Raw genomic sequence first — 21,431 nt, forward strand, 5'->3', positions numbered from 1 at the left:
CCTTGGCACTCAGCGGGGCGCCTGGGCCTGTGCAACACAGCCGGACGCACACAGACACTGAAAAGGGGGTGCCCGGTGCCTCTAACGCCGATTCCCGGCGCCAGAGCCACAGCTGCCAGGCCACGGCTGCCGAGCGGGAAGGCAGACTCCAGGCAGTCCGGTGGGGTCCTGGGGGGTACGGGCCCGGGAGGAGGGGCCGCGCGGGCAGGGGCAGGCGGGCGGGCGCGGGCCTCATAGCACCTTGCAGCAGTTGATGCAGCCGTTCTGGGAGCCGTAGCGCTTCTGCAGCGCGGCGCGCGTGGCCGTCTCGAAGACCTCGCGCACGCCCTCCTTGGTCTTGGCCGAGCACTCGAGGTAGTCGTAGGCTTGGATGCGCACGGCCATGGCGCGGCCGTCATCCGTGCGCACGGGTTCCTGCTTCATGCGGGCCAGCTCCGTGCGGACGTGCTCGTCGCTGCGCAGGTCTTTCTTGTTGGCCACCAGGATGATGGGCACGTTAGGGCAGAAGTGCTTCACCTCCGGCACCCACTTCTCGGGGATGTTCTCCAGTGAATCCGGGCTGTCCACCGAGAAGCACATGAGGATCACGTCGGTGTCCGGGTAGGAGAGCGGCCGCAGGCGGTCGTAGTCCTCCTGGCCCGCTGTATCCCACAGCGCCAGCTCCACCTGCTTGCCGTCCACCTCGATGTCGGCCACATAGTTCTCGAAGACAGTGGGCACGTACACCTCGGGGAACTCGTCCTTACTGAACACGATCAGCAGGCACGTCTTGCCGCACGCGCCGTCGCCCACCACCACCAGCTTCTTGCGGATGGCCGCCATGAGCGGACCGGGCCCGGGCAGCAGGAGGGGGCCCGCGAACGCCTCGCTGCCGTCCCGCTCGCCGTTCACTGCTCACCTCGGGCTGCGCGCTGGGGGCAAGGGTCGCTAGCTGCACCCAGGCCCCGCGGTGGCGCGTCCACTCGGTGCGCTCGGGCTGCCGCGGCGGGGGCGGTGGGGGCGCGGGGGCATAGGGCGCACCGTGCGTCTCCGCGCTGCTCCCAGGCGGTGGCCGCTCCTCTCGTCCCGGACCCCGGGTCGGCGCCTTTGTGCTCACACAGTGAGTGGCTCGAGCAGCAACCCCGGCCTAGCTGTCTCCCGAGCCTCTCTAGGCCTCGCCAAGAGTACAGGAAAACACAAGACTCCGACCAGACTGCGGTGGCAGATGCGGGCTGCGGCCCTAGCGCCCGTTATTTAAAGAGTTCGGCCACTTTCTTAATATAGCTGCCCAATGGGAAGCGAGCCGACTGAGCTCATCGCTGCGGAGCTTGGCGCTGATTGGCCGTTCGCTGCAGCCCAGGGGCGGGGCCGGACGAACTTGATTGATGGCCCAGGCCGCAGGGCTGGGAGAGGCGGCGACTGGGGAGCCTGCGCCAGGGCTGGTGCTGCCGGGCTTTGGCAACCCCAGAGTTCCCTTCTTCGCCGCAGATTTTACGCTCCTTGCCGGAGCCCGGGAGCTTGCTGCCGGGAGCCCGCGGGGCTGAGAGAGGCAGCACTTTGTGGGGCGTGGGCGACTCCTTCCCACTCAAAATTGCCTGGCTTCCTCGCAAACTCCCAGAGGGTGGTCGGACATGAGGGGGAGAGATCGGGTCTTTTAACTTGGTTTTGTTTTTAAACACACACACACACACACGCACACACGCGCGCGTTTGTTTCCAAGCTAGGTTTTTTTCCTTTTAGAAGTTCCCCCATCCCACCCCACCCCCGCGCCCCGGCAGTCTGCTACCCCATCCCCCTCACCCGGTACTAGCCCTGGGGCAGCCCTAGGTTTGGACCCAGTGATTTGAGAGGCTACTGTGACCTGGGCCAGTCTCTTGGCTCTTCCGAGCCCTACTGCCTGCTCCCTTCCTGGCCCCCAGGCTGAGTCTCTAGGTGAAAACTGGAAGAAGGAAGAACAGTGAAAAGAGAAGGATGAAGCTGGTTGCAGAACTTCTTGTCCACTCGGAGGAAGTTACCGCGCAGAAGAAGACAGCCTCGGCCCTGGTTTGCATGATTAATTCGGATTCCGGTCGTCTGAAGTATATAGTGCAGTACAATTTAACCACCCCTTACCCCATTTGTCAGAAAGAAACTGAGGCCCATGGAGGGGGTGTGGAGGAAGAAATTTGAGGGTGGGGACACAGCGAGTTAGTGTCATGTGGGGTGCTAGGTCCCTAGGTTCCTGCTACACACCAAGACTTAATCCATCCCATGGATCCTGCAGGAAAGACTAAGTCAAGGGATTTCCAAGGACAGAAGAGGTGGGAAGGATGGAGGGGAGACAGGGAGGCCTCAGGAAGGATTTACAGCATGAACAAAAGCAGAGAGGTTGGAAAGAGTAAGACAAACTCTAGGAGCAAGAAATAGCTTAATGCGGCTGTGCTTGACGGAGAAAGTTGAAATTTGGATTGGTTCCCATCATGGAGGGTTAAGAGCGCCAACAGAGCAGACTGGGCTATATCCGTTGTGGAAGCAGGAGGATGTTTATTGATATTTCAGAAGGAGACACCCCCCCCCCCCACACACACACATCATGATGATGTTATTGCCTCATATTTCTGCCTCACTTTCTAAGACTGGAAGCTCTTAGATTCTGTCTTATCTCAGCACCTGAAGACCTAGCACAATGTACAACACTAAGCAAGAATCAGTAAATGACTGTGGAGAATTCACCTAAATGCTCAAGAATTCAGTTGAAACCTTCTGAGAGTCTCTTATCTCAAACTACAGACTCCGCCTTATCTATCCAACCAAACCCATGCAACCAGATAGAACCGAGCCCTGATGTTTTCACCTATGATTCATAAGTTGAGAACTAAGTCTCTATATAGACACCACAGATATAATCCAGTCAAATAAGACATTAGTGCCACTAACCCCTAGAGCCCATCCTATAGAGAACATCTCATTCAAAGGACCAAAAAGTGCTTCCTTCACACTGGATTAGCACCACACAATGCCCAGATTTTTTGTTTTGTTTTGCTTTGTTTTTCAGCTTTAACGAACTGAACTGTCAACAAGTAAATAATTTTTCCACAATAGGATCACATGGGAGATGGTTTTTATGATCATTGATTTAGGGCTCCGATCTGGAAATTCTTCCTTTCTTTTTTCTTCTAGTTAGCATTTTAGAAAACTCGTATCTGAATTTTTCTTCTTTTACTCAAAACCTTTTATAGATGTATAGTTAAAACTGCTCTCCTTGGTCTTAATATAGCTTGGGAACCTTAGCTATGTTCTTAAGCTTCAAATACTTTTTAAAAATCAAACAAAAGTTTGCAGCTATATATATATATTTTTTAACTGAAATACAAAGAGTCAGGAAGAGGGATTTAATTCACTCGTTTCCTGATTCTCAGACGTATTATATCAGGTATTCCAAGCTTGATCTCAATATCGAAATAATTTCTAAAAATATTCAGTTGGTAAACATGCCAAAGCAAACAAATAGAAAATTTCATGTTCTGCAGCCACTTCTTTTCATGGTATTCATTGTTTTCTTTTTTTGTCCGGGATACTTTTGTCTAATCCAAGCACTGTGGAGACTGACTACTTCAAAGACTGCTGGACTCACAGAATAAACTTTTCCAAACTAGATGATGTGCCAAACACTGTTCTCCCTGCCTCCACACCCCCTTCGAAGTACAATCCTACTGGAAGGCAAGGATCGCGTTGTCTCTGAGGACAAATCATTTTAATAATTAACTTTATTGACATATAAATTCATTGTATGACAGATACCCATACGACTGTGAGAGAGAAATTATCCTTCAGAAAAAAAAAAGGAGGCTATTAATCTATCTCTAATCTTCAGCTTAATTTATTCGGTCTTTATTTTGTCCAGTGTTTCCTGCAGATCTGTAAATCACCCCCCAACTCCTCCCAGAGACCAGAGACTGGAATGTTCATTAGATTTTAGCACCACCTTGTGGCCATCCTTACAGGTTGGTTTGCTCGTTTTTCCTAAAAGAAAAAAGAAAAAAAAAAGTACATATGTATGATTATAAAAAGCATGCATTTTATGACTTTTTATTTTGAGATCATTCATGGAATATAAAACCCTAAAGAATGTTTTACAAAATTCTTTAAAAATTCTTCCCATATATATTTATACACACATATAACTCTTTCACATACACTTTTATAAAAAATAAATTCCTTTCTAGTTAAATAGTAGCTTAAAAATGAGTTTAGAAGAAAGAGATAAAAGCTATGGAATCTCTATAGTTTAGAAAACAATGCACTTCGTTTTTCTGTAATTACAATGCACAGAAATATAAAACAACGTTAACCACAAAACCATCAGCTTATTTCCACAGTTAAGAATCCCATTATCAAATAAATAAATAAATTTGAAATTTTTGTTAAAGAAAGCCATTATTAGATATTCCGATATAATTAGAAGTAATCATAATTCATTTGCTAATAAGCACTTACTGAGAGCCATTCCTGACAGTCATTTGATTTTTTTTCTAATTTAAGGAGTAGCTTAATGTCTCTAGGAAAATTGTCAACATTTCAACTCAATGAAATGAGTTTTAAAAAGGGACAGGCTCTTCTAGAACTAGCCATACTATTTCTCGTGGAAAAACTGTGGTGATCCCATCCGGTTGGTTTGGGGCCCACTCTGCCACAAGTTACAAAATTGAGCAGTCAACGTTGCTTTTCTGAATCTCCAGCTATGAGCAACAGCAGGTAAAACATCCTTCTCCTGCCCTGAGGTTGTGACCCAGTGTGACCCAGGCCTTAGACGGAGAAGGCTGGGCTCACAGGAAAACCACCACAGCTAGACCGTTAAACTTCAGAATGTGGGCATTGAACTCTGATCGGACCCCCTGTCTGTCCAGCCCGGGCCAGACCAAGGGGAGCAGACAGTAGGCAATTGGGGCAGCTCCTGCTGGCTCTGAAACTGCACTGTCTCATCCAGTAACCACTAGCCACATGTGGCTGTTGAGCACTTAAAACGCTGCTGGTGTCACTAAAGAACTAAGTTTTTAATGTTATCTAATTTTCATTAAATTTAAACTTAAAATTGATATAGGGGGATGGAAAGATGTTAGTCAAAGAATATAAACTTTCAGTTATAAGATGAATAAGTTCTGAGGATCTAATATACAGTATGGTGACTGTAGTTAATAATATTGTATTGTATACTTGAAAGTTGCTAAGGAAGTAGCTCTTAAATGTTCTCACCACAAAAAAAAAAATGGTAACTATGTGACATAATGGAAGTGTTTGTTAATGCTATGGCGGTAATCATTTTGTAATATGTAAGTGTATCAAATCAATACATTGTATACCTGAAACTTACACAGTGTCATAGATCAAAGATATTTCAATAAAGCAAAAAATTAAATGAATACTGATATGAACCACCATAAAATAAATAAAAAATAAATACTGATATCAATTCAGTTATTGGGAAACTTTTAATGTTATCTAATGTATGTTTAAAACAACTTAGGTATGTGAATCTCCTTTACCCTACTGAAAAGTTTGTGAAATCTAAATAGAGATTGAGTATTTTCAATGAAAATGTAATGTCCAAATTGAGATGAACTGTACCTATAAAATAAACACTTGAATCTGAAGACTTAGATGGAAAAACATGTGAAATAGTTCATTAATAATTTTTATATTAATTACATGTTGACCTGATAATATTTGGGGTACAGTAGATATGTATTTAAATATATGAGATTTAATAAGTTGGATATATTTGGGTTAATTTTATATTGTTGTTTTTTAATGTGACAACTAGAACATTTTAAATTGCACATGCCATTCACATTATATTTCTATTGGACCACACTGCTCTAAAATGTACAAGTTCACGTGGCTCCCTGGCTACTCCTTCACTCACCATCCTCTCGGGAGTCAACTTTACATGAGCCCCCTCAGAACCCCTAATCTTCCTACAGGTATGATATCCTTTTATTTGTCCTAAACTTACTGCTGGGTTTCAGAGACGTTCAGACGCTCAGATGAACACTGTGGTTTGGGGCCCTCTGGAGCCTCCTTGTCCCACTTTGGTCTGCTTTCCAGACCAGGTACCTCCGGTGTTTTTTATGTATCCCCCACAAAGCAGCAGCCCCATCTCTATCCTGTCCAGCTCTCATCCCAACACTAGGCGGTGCTTTCTTGACAAGTAGAGGCTCTTAGGGCTTTGTTGCATGGAGACTTATTTCCTCTCCAAAAAAGAGAATCAAAATCTAGTCCTTGTTCAATTTTGGTAGAAAAGCGGGGTTATAGATTGTTTTCTGGAACTCTCATATTGACCTCAATCTTCTCAATTCAATTCAATAACCAAGGATTGACAGGAGGGCGTGGAGAAGGTTAGGTGAAAGCACAAAAGATAAGGCTTAGGACCAACATGTAAGGAGACACACGCGCCCCGCTGTGGGATGTGATATCACCAATGTGTAAATGAAGGACCGTGCCAGCTTCACACAGGAGGTCACATCTGAGCAAGGCCTTAAATAACAAGATGGATTTTTCCAGGAGAAAAAGATGCCCATTTGCATTATCTGAAACATTTACTGCGTGGATTTTAAGGTTCCACCCCGAGCCATCTGATGAGGAAGGAGAAGTACCAGTAGGCAGAATTACAAAAATGTGCCTTCCCCCTTCCACCATGAGGTTTGGCTGATGACAGCATCTGGGTGAGGTTTATCTCCCGCCTGTGAATGGGAGACCAGAAAGGAAAGAGGAAGGTCACAAGAACTTGTCATTGCATAAGTGCTGTTATTACAAAATCCACCCCAGCAAATGCTTGCAGGTTCTGTGGTGAATGCTGAAATTGCACATGCGTTTGCTAATTTAGCAAAAGCTACATACATTTGTTAATTTAGCCAAAACTACCAGAATGTGGTGCGCACACACGCAGTAAGGAGAAGAGAGAGAGCCTCGTGCCAAGAGCCTGGAGACCTGCTTTTTAGGCCTTCTAATTCCTAGCTGAACAGCCTTAGTCAAATTATCCTTCCTAGGTCCCAGTTTTGTAAAATGAGAGGGAGACCTGGGGTTGAGAACTCAAATGTCCACAGGGGACCCAAGGGTAGCGTAATTGTGTAAGACATTAGGCAGCAGTGGAAACTGTGGGGAAGCAGAGAACATGCTGTAACTAGACTAGAGAAGTTCAGAGTTTAAAAACAAACAACTGTGCTGTCCAACAAAGACACAGGCAGAGCAGGCTAGATTTGGCCAACAGAATCTGTCTGTGGCCCCTGACCAGATGAATTTCATGTTTAACAGATCAAAGGGACTTCCTTGCAGAAAATAATATTGTTAATTTTTTCCTTAAATGGAAAAAAACATCTTATATAAAGCAAAAAAATCCTTTTTATTTAACTTTATCATTCAAGACCTACTTTTATTTGAGTTGTTTACACTGAGGTCCAAAGGATGAAATATTCCAAAGTGTGGTCTTAAGTAAGAATTAGCTACTTTCACAGCTGAGAGGGAGTTCGCATTCAGCGGGGTGGGAGATGTCTCCCCCATATGTCAGTCCAGAAGGCAGTAATACCAAGTTTTCTCTCTTCTTCTTTTCTTTTCTTTTTTTTTTTTGTTTTTTTAGTCTTAAAGATAAAACAAATGATCTAATCGAAGTATATTATTCAGGGATGATTCACTTCTTGTGTTCTCTTATGATGTCAGAATTTTGCAATAGGGGAGGAGTTGAATTCACAATGGGTTTCCACACTCCAAGGTGTTACCAACCAAAGCTGTGTCTGGAGCTATTGATAGCATGAGATGGAGCCTATATTAGGAGCCACCGCTCAGAACCAGGGGAGGCTGTGACGGATACACTTCACCCCACCCTCTGGGGCCTCTGCTTTGGCTCCAGCCACACAGGTCGGTGGAACATGGCTCAGCTAAAGGAACTGTTCTACTTGAGGATCCTCCATCAGAAAGGAAAGCTTGGAAAATCTCTTCACAACTCCAATGGGACTGCCTCCTCTGTGGAATGTGGAGATGCGTGACTTCCGCTCAGCTCCGTCACAGTGCATGTTTAAGAAAGACACTGATACATTTATACCTTGGAAATCTCAGTAATATGCCTAGGAAGTTCACTCATTCATTCATTCATCCATTCATTCCACTAAAGTGTTAGGTGCCTCCGGTACTCCAGGACCTCGGTAGAGGACCTAGCTGCCATGCTCTAAGGAACTCAGGGACAGTATACTTAGCATTGCACAGCTATTGAACTGCCTACATCCAAATGAGGTAGAGACGGGGCTTGAACTTGGCAGATAAGGAAGGGATGACAGTTGCTGCTCTCACTCAATTATTCATTATGCAAACATGCTCTGTGCCAGCAATAGATTACAGGGAGGAAGTAGAAGGAGTCCCTGCCCTCAGAGGAGCTCCGGTCCATACATATAAATAGCTAACAATTAAACTGACTCTTTCAGTTTGGTGTGGTAAGTGCTGTAATGGGTAGGCACAGAGGAGGGGCCTAAGGAGGTCAGAGAAGGGATGAGCTAAATGGTATATTGCTACTTTGCTGGCCCTCATCAAACAACACCCTTCCCACTCCTGTATTCAACTCCTGTGTGGTCCCCTCCCACGATGAGTCTGAGTTTGGCCATATGACTAGCTTAAGCCAAGGGACTTTAGTAAGAACGATACAAGCTGCAGCTTGAGAAGTGCTTGCTTCTTCCCGGAACCTGCCTGCCATTCTTTAAGAAAACACAATCAGCCCTGTGAAGGGGCAAGAGAGATCCTGCGTGTGAGACCTCCCAGCGGGCCTGGCAAAGCACAGGCGGTGCAAGAAGTCCAGCCAAAGTCATTCACTCCTCCGTGATAATCGGTCCTTGAGCCCACACTGGGAAAACAGCACTCCCTGGAGACAGTTTTTTTTCCCCTCTGACACTCCCTGACTTAAAGCTCTATTGTCATAAAATAAAAGTAAGCATGCCATGGACCTCTTTATATTGTATTACTTTACCCCAAGCAGCAGGAGATCTGTCAGCAAGGCAATGTTGAAGATAGTGGACTGTAGGGAAGATATGCCTGGCCAGGAAGAAGAGGGAAGGGGACCGTCCATATTTTTTAATCACCTAATGATTCAAGCACAAGTAAAATATAGAGAATAATATCTGCCACCTAGCTTTGCTAATTTTTGAAATTCCCGTATTTATTTCAGATCATTTTGGTACAGATGAAATTCCTGCATACTTCTCCCAAGTCCTCCCCAGCCTCCCTCCATCAAACACATTGTTTATCATCCCCGTGCAAATATTTATTCTTTTACTGCATATGAATGTGTCTTAAAGAACATATGGTGGTGTTTCACATGTTTTAAATTTGTACACAAATAGTATCGTACTTTAATAACTTCTGCAGCTTGCTGTTTTTATTCAGTGATGTTTTTTGACATTTAGCTATGTTAATGCATGTAGTTGTTCGCTCATTTTACCTGTATCATATTCCGTTTTGTAAACATTTATCCATTCTCCTATTTTTGGGCATTTGGGTTATTTCCATGTTTTTTCCAATATAAACAATGTGGCAATGATTAATGCTGCAGTCAATTAGGCCGGTGTGTACATGTGGGTGACTTTCTGGGTTACCTATGTCGTAAGAGAAAGACTTTTATGTAACAAAATTCCTGGGTTGCATCTCAAGTTTAGAAACTGCAGCCGAGGGCATATGAGATGTGTCTCTGTCTTCCACCTTGAGAGCCCCATGTCCTAGCTAAGCGAATGTGGCCACCTTTCCAAGAATGTGGTCCCTGACAAGGCCCTTACATCCAGGCCCAGCTGAAGTCACATGGAGAGACCCTGCTGTGAACCATTTTCTCTTGCCTGCTTTCCCATTTGGATTTACAGTTGGAAATAGTGAAATTCTAGAGTGTTCTGATGATTCACACTGCGTGTGACAATGAGAGGGTCAGGAGGGCAGGCATGACTGCTTAGAGACGCGGAAATGAGATTATCATGCAGAAATCAAGACCGATGCTCTACTCAGCCACTCTTAGGTCATAAACCACTCGGCAAATGTTTATTATCCTCTCAATTCTGTGAGTTCCTCTGTTGGTCACTCCTGGGCTTCCTCACCTGGTTAGTTTCAGCTGAAGGAGTGGCTGGACTGAAAGGCCCAAGAGGGTCCCACCCAGAGGTCTGGGGGTCGGTGCTGGCTGTCGGCTGGGTGCCCTCACTTCCCTGCACTTGGTCTCTCACCCTCCAGCAGGCTCACCCAGCTTCCTTACATAGTGGTCTTGAGGTAACATTCCAAGGGAGTAGAAGCAGAGGCTCCAAGGACTCTTGTGGACAAGGCCTGGAACTCGTATAACATCACTTCTGTCCAATTCTATTGGCCAAAGCAAATCACAAGACCAGTCCAGATTTAAGGGGAATACAAGTTGGCACTCCCTCTTGTTAGAAGGGCAGCAAAGTCATGGGACATTGCAAAGAAACATGGGGTGAATTGCTTCAGCCATCTTTGAAAACAATCTCCCAAGATTGAACAATTTGGGCAGAGATGGAAATTCAACACTCGCCATTGAGATTTTAACCAGAGTCTTCTTTGCAATTTCCAAAATAGGTCATGATATTATTCTCATCAGCCTGGCTTTCCTGGCAAGAAAGAGGTTCACAGAGGGATAGAGTTTTTAAATTATTTAATTTTAAATAATTTTTTAATTTTTTAATTCTAAATTATTTAAAAAATAATGATGATTGCTGGTTCTTCTCTTCACCTAAAAGTCCAATAAGAAAATTACCTTCAACCTTAGCTCTTTAAATGACTATCTTTTTCAGCACCTGTATAAATAATGCATTGTGCTACCTGCTGAAGATAGAGCAGTGAAGCAAACAGGTATGGTCTCTCCTATCTCGGAGCTTTCATTCTATGGAAGGGATAGAGGTATGAAACAATTACTTATACAGTTAAAGATTTAATTACAATGGTATTAAGTGCCACCGGAGAAGTAAGGCAGGCAGAGAGAACATATAAGCAAGGGTCCTGACCTGGCGATGGGGTCATCAGAAACTTCCTTGAGGAAGACATGTGAGCTAATTTTTGAGGAATAAATAGGCATCACACAGGCTAATGCAGTGGGGGAGGGCGGTAGAGGAATATTTCATGCAGAAGTAACAGCAGGTACTTAGGGAAGAAGCCCGCATGTTTGAGGAACTGAGAAATCAGCAGAGGAAAAGGGAGGGTTGACCAGATGAGACCGGAGAGCAGGCAAGAGGCAGGTCATGCAGGACCTCAGAGACCACATAGGTACAGCAAAGATTTGGGTCCCAGATGGTGTTCTCGTAAGATGAGGAAGAGATGCCAGGAGAGAACATGCGCAGAGGGAAACCCATGTGAGGACACAGAGAGAAGGTGGCTATCTTTAAGCCAAGGAGAAAATTCTCACCAAAAACCAAACCTGCCAATTCTTTGATCTTGGACCCACAGCCCCTAGGATTGTGAAAAGATAAGTTTCTGCTCTTTGAGACACCCAGTCTGTGCCATTTTGTTATGAATGCCCTGACAAACTAATACAGTATGTGAAATACCAAGATTTATACTCTTAAAAGATCGTCCTGGTTGGCATATAGGGGATGCACCCAAGGAACAAAAATTGTTACTTGGAGATAAGTTAGGAGCCTGTCACAGACACCTGTATCCACAGACACCTGTGTAGGAGGTGAGGAGGGCCTGCGTCAGGCTGGTGCAGTGGAGACGGAGAGAATGGAGACATGGCAGAGATGTGGGAGGACAGGGCCACTTAGAGTGACCGGCATGGAGGCCTGACTGGAAGACGTGGTTGAGGACTACGAGGAAACTGAGACAGCAGGTGTCCATTCTTTTCAGAAGTTCGGCTGTAAAGAGAAGAGAGATGAGCAATAGATACAGAAGGCAGTGGAGTTACGTTTTGTTTCGTTTTATTTTATTTTATTTTTTCCGAGAGAGTTTAAGTTTTGTGTTCCTATAAGATGAAAGAGACTTAAGCATTTTTAAATGCTGATGGAATAGATCTCGTGTAAAGGTAAGTGCTGGAGATGCGCTAGAGAGAAGACAAATAAAAGTGTCAGGTCCTACTGGAGGAGGCAGGAGGCAGGTCCAAACCACAGGTGCTTCATGAGAGAATGAATGGAATGGATAGATGAAATTAATGTATAAATGCGAAAATAAATGAATGAAAAGCAACTTCCATTATGCTCTCAGCTATGTAGTTGTTTAGAGGCTGTAGAGAAGCCGCCATCCGTTTTCAGCTTACGCCCGCGTAACCGAGGAAAGCTGTTCGTGAAGCCTGGTTGGACTCTTTCCTCTGCCTTCAGCTGGATGGGTTCAGGTCCCCTACAGCCATGGGCATGCGGGAGGGGCGCTGAGACTGCTGTGGTGGTGTCATCGTGTTTCTAGGTCTCTGCTTGCTGTGCCCTCTGGTGCCGCTCACACTCAGAGATGAAGCACGGCCATCCCACTGCGGATCGTCGCTGGGCCCGCTCAACCTTGTGACTTGGTCAGTCCGACAGGACTCGACGGGTGGTTCCAGCTGCGTGATCACTTGGTGCCCCGTGCTCAGAGGTTCTGTCTGTTCTGGGGCCCAGAAACACTTCAGAAGTTGTTTTTCAGAAGACATTTAGTTTTCCACCCCACAGGGCATGGCCTCGCTCCAGAACCCCAAGGGTCTACATTGTGATTTTCNTCACCTGCCAGAGCATCACTCTCCTCTCCAAAGCTGCAGTGGAACTCAAGCCCGAACGCCTCACTCAGGGCCCCCCAGGATCTGAGCCAAAAGATGCTCACTTGACCCCCTCCATCCTCCCTGGGATGCCCAGTCAGGCCCCACCACACTCCCAGAGCAGGCCAGCCAGGGGAACGTCCCCAGTGTTAGAGAGCGAAGCTGGTGACGCCACCTTTAGAGCAGACTGGTTGTCCGTGGAGACGGGATGGCATCTCTCCCTGTGTGAGGCTCACACGCAAGAGGCCACTCTCTGGGCCGTGATGACTAGCAGGGGTGAGTGGCGCCAGGATCAATGAATCACAGACAGAGATGGGCTCCTGGAGCTGGGTCACCGCAGAAAGGCAGTAACTCAGGATTGTCCAGCCTTGCCTGCCCCTCACACAACCCCCAGGGCCCGTGGGACAGCCTGGGACACGCCTGCGAGACTCAGCCAGTGAGAAGTGAGGGTGAGGCAGGGTGCTCCGCTCTGCCAAGTGACTATCTTTCCAACCCGCTTTAATCTCACCATCTAAATGTTTCTCTGCCTTTCCTTTCTTTCTTTTTTTTTTTTTAATTTTTCAATTACAGTTGACATTCAGTATTATTTAATATTGGTTTCCGGTATACAGCATAGTGGTGAGACATTTCTATAANACATACGGATGGCCAATAGACATATGAAAAAATGTTCAACGTCACTAATCGTCAGAGAAATGCATATTAAAACCACAATAAGATATCACCTCACACCTGTCGGGATGGTATCATCAATAAACCAACAAACAGCAAGTTTTGTTCAGGAGGCGGAGAAAATGGAAGTCTTGTGCACTGTTGGTGGGATTGCAAATGGTGTAGCTACTATGGAAAACAGTAAGGAGGTTCCTCAAAAAAATTAAATATAGAACTACCTTATGACCCAGCAATTCCACTTCTGGGTATTTATCCAAAGAAATCCAAAACACGAATTTAAAAAGATATATGCATCCCTCTGTTCATTGCAGTGCTATTCACAATAGCCAAGATATGGAAGCAGCCTAAGAGCCCATCAACAGAAGACTGGATGAAGAAAACGGGGTACATATATACGATAGAATAGTACTCTGCCATACAAAAAAACGAAATCTTACCTTTGCGACACCATGGACGGGTCTAGAGGGTGTTATGCTAAGTAAAATAAGTCAGACAGAGGAAGACAAATAACTATATAATCACACTTATGGACTCTAAAGAACAAAAGAAATGAGCAAACAAAACAGAAACAGATTCACAGATACAGAACACAAACTGATGGTTACTAAATGAGAGGAAGGTTGGGGGATGGGTGAAAAGATGAGGGGATTAAGAAGTACAAATCGATGGTTACAAAATAGTCATGGGGATGTAGAGCACAGCATAGGGAATTCAGTCAATAATGTAATAACTTTGTATAGTGCCAGGTGGGTACTAGACTCATCGGGGTGGACCACTTTGTAAATTATAGAAATGTCTCACCNGAGGACAAAGGGGCACACACACAAGCCCAGTCACCCACGTGGCTCCTGATCAAGCCTCTGACTTCCCTGGCTGGAGAGAGGAAGACAACTGTCAAAGGGACAGAAGAGTGTCTGTATTTCTCAAAAAAGAGAGTGGTGGAATCTCGAAGAAGCTTGGGCTGCCCTCGGAGACAAGCACATTCATAGCTGATCCCTCCACCTTAGAATTAGTGACAGGTGGACAAAACCCTGGCTTCTGCTTCTCCAGTATGTGAGTAGTCAAGTGGCTGATGTAGGGCTAATGAAAACACCATTTAACCTCGGAGGCAAGGTCCAAACCGAACCATATCTTGAGGTGGTCAAGATCAAAGATATTGGGTACTAATTGAGATGAAATGAATTCGTTGAATTCTCACTCTGTGCTGAGACATTCTCAGTCATGCTCCCCAATCTCAGGCTGAGGACCCCCTACAGTCACCGTGGATTTAATTTTATTCTCACCATAAAATGATTTATTTTTTCTCATGGGAAAATGATAAGAAGGAAAACCACGTCTGTTACTGAATGTTCTGAAGAAAGTCACAGCGAGCATTGCATATCCTGTTCCAGAAGAATAATTATACTTATGACAACAAAAGAGGAGACATGTGATGCTTGAAAGATCACTCTGAAAACTCCCTCTGCATTCAGACATTCTGCTTCCCTGTTGGTTTAAGAATCTGCCCATTAAACCAGCTTTAAACGAGGTTATACAATTACAACTGGATAGCACAACAGCCCATCATCTCTGCCCCAGGGAAAGTGATAAAGAGGGTCGGATCATCTCCTCACTTTGATGCAATCACTGATTGTGCCTACACAGCTTGGCTGTGGGTCTGCCCTGAGTTCAACAGAGATACGTTGGGTCACAGTCCAGAATGCAGAACAGACTACGAGAAAAAAAATCACATTAGAGCCAAGGGCTACAGGAGTGTGAGTAAAGCCCGAATAGTCTTTAATCCATTTTTAGCAACAGAATAAAAGAATAAGAAAAAAATGACAAAGACAACACAAGCCTTTAATTCGTCTGTCTCTTGGCGAAACATCCGTCTCACTGAATTTTTTAAAACAGAGCACAAGAGAAGGAAGGCACACTAAATTTTGGAGCCATAACTGGGAGAGAACAGCTGAACTGTGTGTGCATGCGCAGGAGCCCTGAGCCTGGGCTTCTGGAAGTGGGTAAGTGTGGTAAATATTATATATAATGTCCACACACATAGGAGACTTCCAGAAGTGTGCATACACGTATTTATATACACATGTACACGTGTGTATGTAGGGCCACAAGATACTCAGCCTGTGAAGACAGTCTCACTTGCCTCAAGAAGTTCATGATGGTGCTGGAGTTTCCTGGGACACCACCTGGAAGCCAAGCAGCAGTGAAGAGTGAGCTGGAGCTGGTGTGGACGATGCACATGAACCATGGACAGAAGTCCACCTGGGAGCAAAGCCAGGTGTCAGCAAGAAGCAAGGAGCACGATCCATGTGTGCTGACCTGCAGCTGGGCTCACCTGGATGAAGGTTCAGGGTGAATATGGGGGCCTGTCCCTCCTCCCTGCCTGTTGTTCAATAGCTCCTAGGATCTGGATTGGGAGAGCTAGGCTTTATGACCTCTCACCCCCAGGACAGAAAAAGAGACAGGGCTGGGGGAACGGGAGCGGGGAGAGGGCCAAAAGATGTGGATGGAGCACGGAGCGGGATAGCAGGCTGTTGTGGTAAAACCGTATCATTGGTCATTAAATACTCCCTCTCCCCACCTCTGTGGGGGGAATATAGTTTCTCATTCACTGATGTTGGGCTCGGCCAATGAAATGCAAGCAGGAGCGACACAGCAGTGGCTCTACCTGTGGTTGTGTGGTTCGGCTTGATCTCTTGAGCCCCTGCACCTGCCACGGCAAAACATGCCCCAGGAGTCCCTGCTGCTTTGGCCTGGGTCCCTGAGATGAGAAAGGATTCACAGTACGAAAGAGAAGATCTGAACACAAGCCCAGCCTGAACAAGGGCCTATCAAATGTTCTGCTTTTGAAGCCCTGAGCTTTAGGGGTTGTCTACCGTTTAGCATTATGGGAGCAAAAACTAACAATGCTACAGAGAGTGCCCTCAGGAAGAGGCCAAGAAGGTACACATTGGCTCTGCTCCCCACTGCTCCCCACTACTGATGTGCACAACAGCCCATCATCTCTGCCCCAGGGAAAGGTGATAAAGAAGGGGTCGGACATCATCTCCTTCACTTTGCAGCCCCAGATGCAGCCTCAGCATGCAGCCCACTGCCAGCCCAGACCCTGTCTCTCACCATGTGCCCTCTCTCCTACACAGCTTGGCTGAAAAACTGTCCCATTGGCAGACCGAGATGTTGAGAGTGTGACAGCGAAGGGCACCAGCCAGGCCCAGACCCCCAGAACCTCGTTCCTGGGACAACAGAAGGATCAAGGAAGGGAACTCTGGCAGCAACCTGGAAGACCACTGCAAAGTCCCACTTGGAAATGGAGCGAGCAAGACATCAGAGGCAAGTTGAAATACACATGGGGCATTATCCTTCCCCATCCTGAACGCCTGCCCAGTGGCCTAGGAACACATCACATGACTCACTCACCTGCAGCTCACAGCCATAGTACCGGAAGAAAGGATCTCGTTGGGTGACAACACTAGTAGGTAACTGATGTCGACCAGGATGTACAGGCCAGTGACGATGGGAACAGAGAATGTCAGTGCCCACACCAGGTTCCGCTGTAGAGGCAGAGAGAAGAGGCCATGCATTAAGCGGTGAGGTCCTTCGCAAGCCCCCAAAACAAGCTTAACAGTGCAACGCCAAGCTCATCCTGGCTACAGAGCATGTGCCAGGCCCTGGGGGCACTCGGGCTGTGTGCCCCTCCTCCGTGGGCTCAGAGTCCCTGCACACGCGAACGGGCCGATGTGCTGGGAGACCGCTAACCAATCAGAACAGTGGAGGTACAGAGGGGCTGACAGGGATGGGAAGGGAGAGGAGCCATCACCAAAGCTTCCAGAATGATCAGGGCCTTACGCTGGGCTTTCCTTGAAGAACGGACGCGATCGGGGCAGGTGGGAAGGGGAGGGAGTTCCAGCAGGGGCAACCACGAGAGCAGAGGCACAGAGAAGAGACAGGACAGTTAAAGATGCCCACAGTCGTCTGTTCACTGATCATGCCAGCTGGGATTTTCCAGGACCCACCACGCCAACCCTGTCTAGTTTCTGGGTCCGCAGGACTAAGGCCATGACTGAGGGCCGCTACACCCACCGGCTCTACTCTGACCCTCAGTGGCCTCAGCTGGAAATCGAGGATCATTGGGAATCTGTAATATGGGACTCCCTGCTGTTCTTTCTCTCCACAAGGTGTGAGGGTCAACGAAGAGGAAGTGAAGGAGACAGTTGGAGACGGGCTGTGGGCCCAGGTGCCCCACACTCACCCGCTGAATGTTTCGAGCAGGCATTCAATAAAAACTGAGTAGTGGATGAAAACTGCTCCCTCCTACTCCACGCCCCTAGCCCTGCACATCATTCTGAAGCCAGGAGCAAATGGAGAAAAGGGGCCTCTCTGGGGACCCACAGAACTTAACCCAACATTCCCCAGGCTCGGGCCACCCTGGATAGACATCTTCGGACTCCAGAGTAGGAAGCATGTCCGTGGTACCCGCCCCCCCATCTCCTGGGGGGCTTTCTCCAGAAGTCTTCTTGCTTACCTTGAGAGGGGCAGGCAAGCCCTGATGAGCCCAGAACATGGCACCGACACGATGCAACATGAAACGCAACCAAGACGAGGTCGCTCTTTACCAAGATGCAGGAAGGCCTCTCTCAGACTCGGCACAGAGCTGTCCCTGGGGGGCTGTGCCGTGGTCCTAGGCAGAGCTCCTCCCACCACTGGGTAGCACCCTCTCCTATTTTAGTATCTGCCCCTGATTAACGTATCTTCCATTTCTCAATATTTTATAAAAAGCAATTTCCAGAGCTTTCTGCCCATGGAAAAGATTGGAGGAGAATATAAGAGGAAGGGCTTGGGGGCACTGAGGACGAAGTAGGATCTCAGGACCTATCCTCACAACCTTCCCCCCACCCCCATATTTCCTTGAGACACAAACATGCCCTGTTCTTTCTGGTCTCTGGATTCAGGTTCTTACTGCTTCCATGTGGCTATTTTGCCACAAAATGCATCAGCCTTTTGAAGTTCAGCTCTAGTCCTCCTCTTCCAGGAAGCTCTCTAGACTGCTCTGCCTCATGGAGATCTCCCTTGTCCGAGCTCCAGCAGCAAGTGGAGACCGCTCCCCAACAAGCACATCTGCTTTATTGTATCTAAGGCTCCATCGTGTCCTATCCTGTCCTGTCCTGAGGGCAAGGGCCAGGTAGGGTGACCTATTCATCCCAGTTTGCCTGGGACTTTCTGGCTTTTAGCACTGAAAGTTCAGCATCCCTGGGAACCCCTCACGCCAAGTCAGAAGGATGGGACCTGGTGTGCTTCTGAACCTGACTCAACCTGGGCAATCCCCACACCAGCTAATGAGCTGTGACAGCTACAGAGCCCTGAGCTGTGCCATGGACAGGTCTCTGGCAAAGACACCACAAGAACAGAGAGATTTCCTGGTTTTATTCTCGAGTAAATAAACCTTAATTCTTCACTCAAATGCCCGTTGCATGGGCAAGAGGCTGGCCCAGGTTTGACACAGGCTCTGCAGTTCCTTGGAAAATAATGTGAAATGAACAAAGACACACCTAGCCTAGCATGTGCTTCCAAGAGCAGAGTTAGAGCCAGGAGTTTAAATGCCCACCCAGCATTCAGAGGAAAGGCTTTGTTTTTGCTTTGAAACCCAGTTTTGTCAAAAATACTCAGTAAACAGCAAAGGTCTGCAAACTAATTCTCATAGACCAAAGCCAGGCCACCGCTTATTTTTGTAATTAAACTTTTACTGGCACACAGCCACACTCATTGGTTTATTGATGGCTGTTTTCATGCTACAAGAGTTGAGTTGTTGTGCCAGAGACCGTTGGGCCTGCAAAGCCTAAAATATTAAGTCTCCGACCCTTTGCAGGAAAAGCTTGCCAGTCCCTTCTCTGTGGCATGGAAGCTCGTCACACTTATCTTTGGGCCCCTGGCTCTTTCTCTGGAGCAGCTCTGAACCCAGGGCCTGGATTCAGAGAGAAAGGGGTCTCGTCCCTGTGAACATAATGAGCCGAGGCCCCTGCTCTGTGGTCCCCACCCCATCCCAGAGCCAGCCTAGCGCACACTAACCATTTACCTGAAAATACAACAGTACAACTGTTTAAGGCACTCAGAGCCCTGGGCAGCGCCTACAGTGATGGCACCATTCGATCCTCCAAAGGCCTGTGAGGTAGGCAGGGCAGTCACTGTGACCTCACTCACTTTAGAGACAAAGAACAGAAGCACAAGGAATTAATGTAGGAACAAAAACCAGGTCCCGGAACTCCTGGCTCTCTCTGCTCTCAGACGTCAGTCTTCAAGCTCCTCTTCTCCTCTGAATGTCTCCCAAACCCCCTCCCAGGGAGCCTTTGCTGAGAGCTGAGAGCTGCCATGGCTTTTAAGCCAACCCAAGGGACAGAGAGGAAAATACTGGCAGTTCTCATCCTATGAGAATTTAAAACTCCTTCGGGGGAACAGGAAAACAAATAGCATCCTGGGCAAATATATTTATAGCAAGGAGTTAATATTCCTAGTGACCCAGAGTCCAAATGTTCCAAATGCCTCCCAAGGGGCCCTGCAAATCCATCTCTGACCAGGCCAATGACTAGCTCGCCCCAGGTCCATAAGTGGGTGAGCCAGGCAGAACTGGCCCATTTCCCTGCCCCGAACCGTGCTGCTATGTCCTGTAGTGGCTCCCATGCCTTGGCAAGTATAAATTAAGTCTCTACTAAAATGTTCCAGAGAGAATAATCCTGGAGATATTGAGCTGAGTTATCAAGCATGGCCTCTTACTAGCGGTGTGACCTTGAAATCACTTCCCCTTTCTAAACCTCAGTTTTCCCACATGAAAAATGAAATGACGTCAACCTCACAAGGCAGCAAAATGGAACCCTGGGGACACTACAAAGTTCAAAGATACTATGAAGTTCTCTGCTTACTTGAGAAGTTGTTATTTATAGAACTCCACAGACTAATCAAAGTAGACAGTGGCTGGCATTCAGGTCCCGTGAGTACTAGAAGGGAGCCAGTGTCTTCAGCCAATTTCTCATGGTTTTGGTTAACTCAAATAACAATAACTGGAACCGCTGATGCTCAGAGATTTCGCACCCCCGAAGCAGTATCATGGACTCACCTGTGGATTCTTGAGCTTCTCCATCACATAGCTGAAGTTATTCCCATCATCAGAGGACCACAAGCCCCGGGAAAAGGCCATGTCGATTCATCCAGCCTGCTGCATCATGTTGCGGAAGATGGACAGAGGGCTTTGGTGCAGCCTCGGCCCTGGCCCAGCACCACCGCGCCATCCCTGATGATGACCAGCAAGGAGAACACTTTGGCAAATATGCACACATTTGTCATCGAGGTTGCGAGCTCCTGCAGTCAACCAGCACCAGCAGCAGGAGGCAAGTGGCAGCCACACCCTTGAGCATAGCCTGGGGCAGTGAGGAGCAGCCAGGGTAAAAGGGAGCTGCATATTCGGCAAAGCTCAGAGAGACAGCAGCGATGGAGGCTGGTCGACCCACCAGCACAAATGTGTAGATGACCAGGAAGGCTGGCAAGGAGCCAAAGGTTCGCAGGATATAGGTATACTCCCCCACCAGATTCGGGTACCAGGGCTCCCAGCTCAGCGTAGCACAGGGTGCCCAGCACGGCCAGGAGGCTACAGACTGCCCAGACCACAAGACTGGCTCTGGGGCTGCCTGTGTAGACCAAGACCCCCTGTGGTGACATGAAGATGCCAGAGCCAATCATACAGCAGTGATCAGGGACATAGCGCTCCGCAGGCCCATCTCCCTCCATAGCCTCAGCCCCCCACCACCGGGCTCCTGCCCTGCCACCCGCTCACCACCATCTCTCTCCTGACTTCTCTCCATCTCAGAGCTTCAATAGTCACTATGTCCAGTTCAGCAAAAGCAGATGATGCTCTGATACATGTCTATCTGTCCTGTGGGCTTCCTGCAGGAGTTAATGATTCTAGTGCCTGAGGAACCCTGGCCAGAGGCCAGAGAGCTAGGGCTTGATGCTTAGAAGATTCTGAGCCTTCACTGATATACCAACCCCCATTTTACTCATACCCCAGGACAGGCAGCTT

At 47.4% G+C, this 21,431-nt stretch overlaps 1 protein-coding gene and 1 pseudogene across 3 annotated transcripts in view; both read right to left on the minus strand.

Annotated features, from left to right (window-relative positions):
• The window catches only part of RHOB (ras homolog family member B), a 2,973-nt gene extending 1,754 nt beyond the window's left edge, over positions 1 to 1,219 (minus strand). The window contains exon 1 of one of the 3 annotated variants that reach the window (XM_039887764.1): positions 517 to 1,219. In XM_039887764.1, coding sequence (XP_039743698.1) covers positions 517 to 822 — 306 coding nt within the window. In that variant the 5' untranslated portion in view covers positions 823 to 1,219. Of the gene's footprint in view, positions 1 to 21 lie in introns of those variants that run through there. The other 2 variants (XM_039887765.1, XM_039887762.1) reach the window with 2 other exon arrangements.
• An 11,070-nt stretch (positions 1,220 to 12,289) lies between these two features.
• On the minus strand, positions 12,290 to 21,213 carry LOC120621548 (b(0,+)-type amino acid transporter 1-like; annotated as a pseudogene).
• Between the last annotated feature and the right edge of the window lie 218 nt (positions 21,214 to 21,431).

The sequence above is a fragment of the Pteropus medius genome, unplaced genomic scaffold (assembly GCF_902729225.1).
Source record: "Pteropus medius unplaced genomic scaffold, Ma_sr-lr_union100, whole genome shotgun sequence".
Taxonomy (NCBI): domain Eukaryota; kingdom Metazoa; phylum Chordata; class Mammalia; order Chiroptera; family Pteropodidae; genus Pteropus; species Pteropus medius.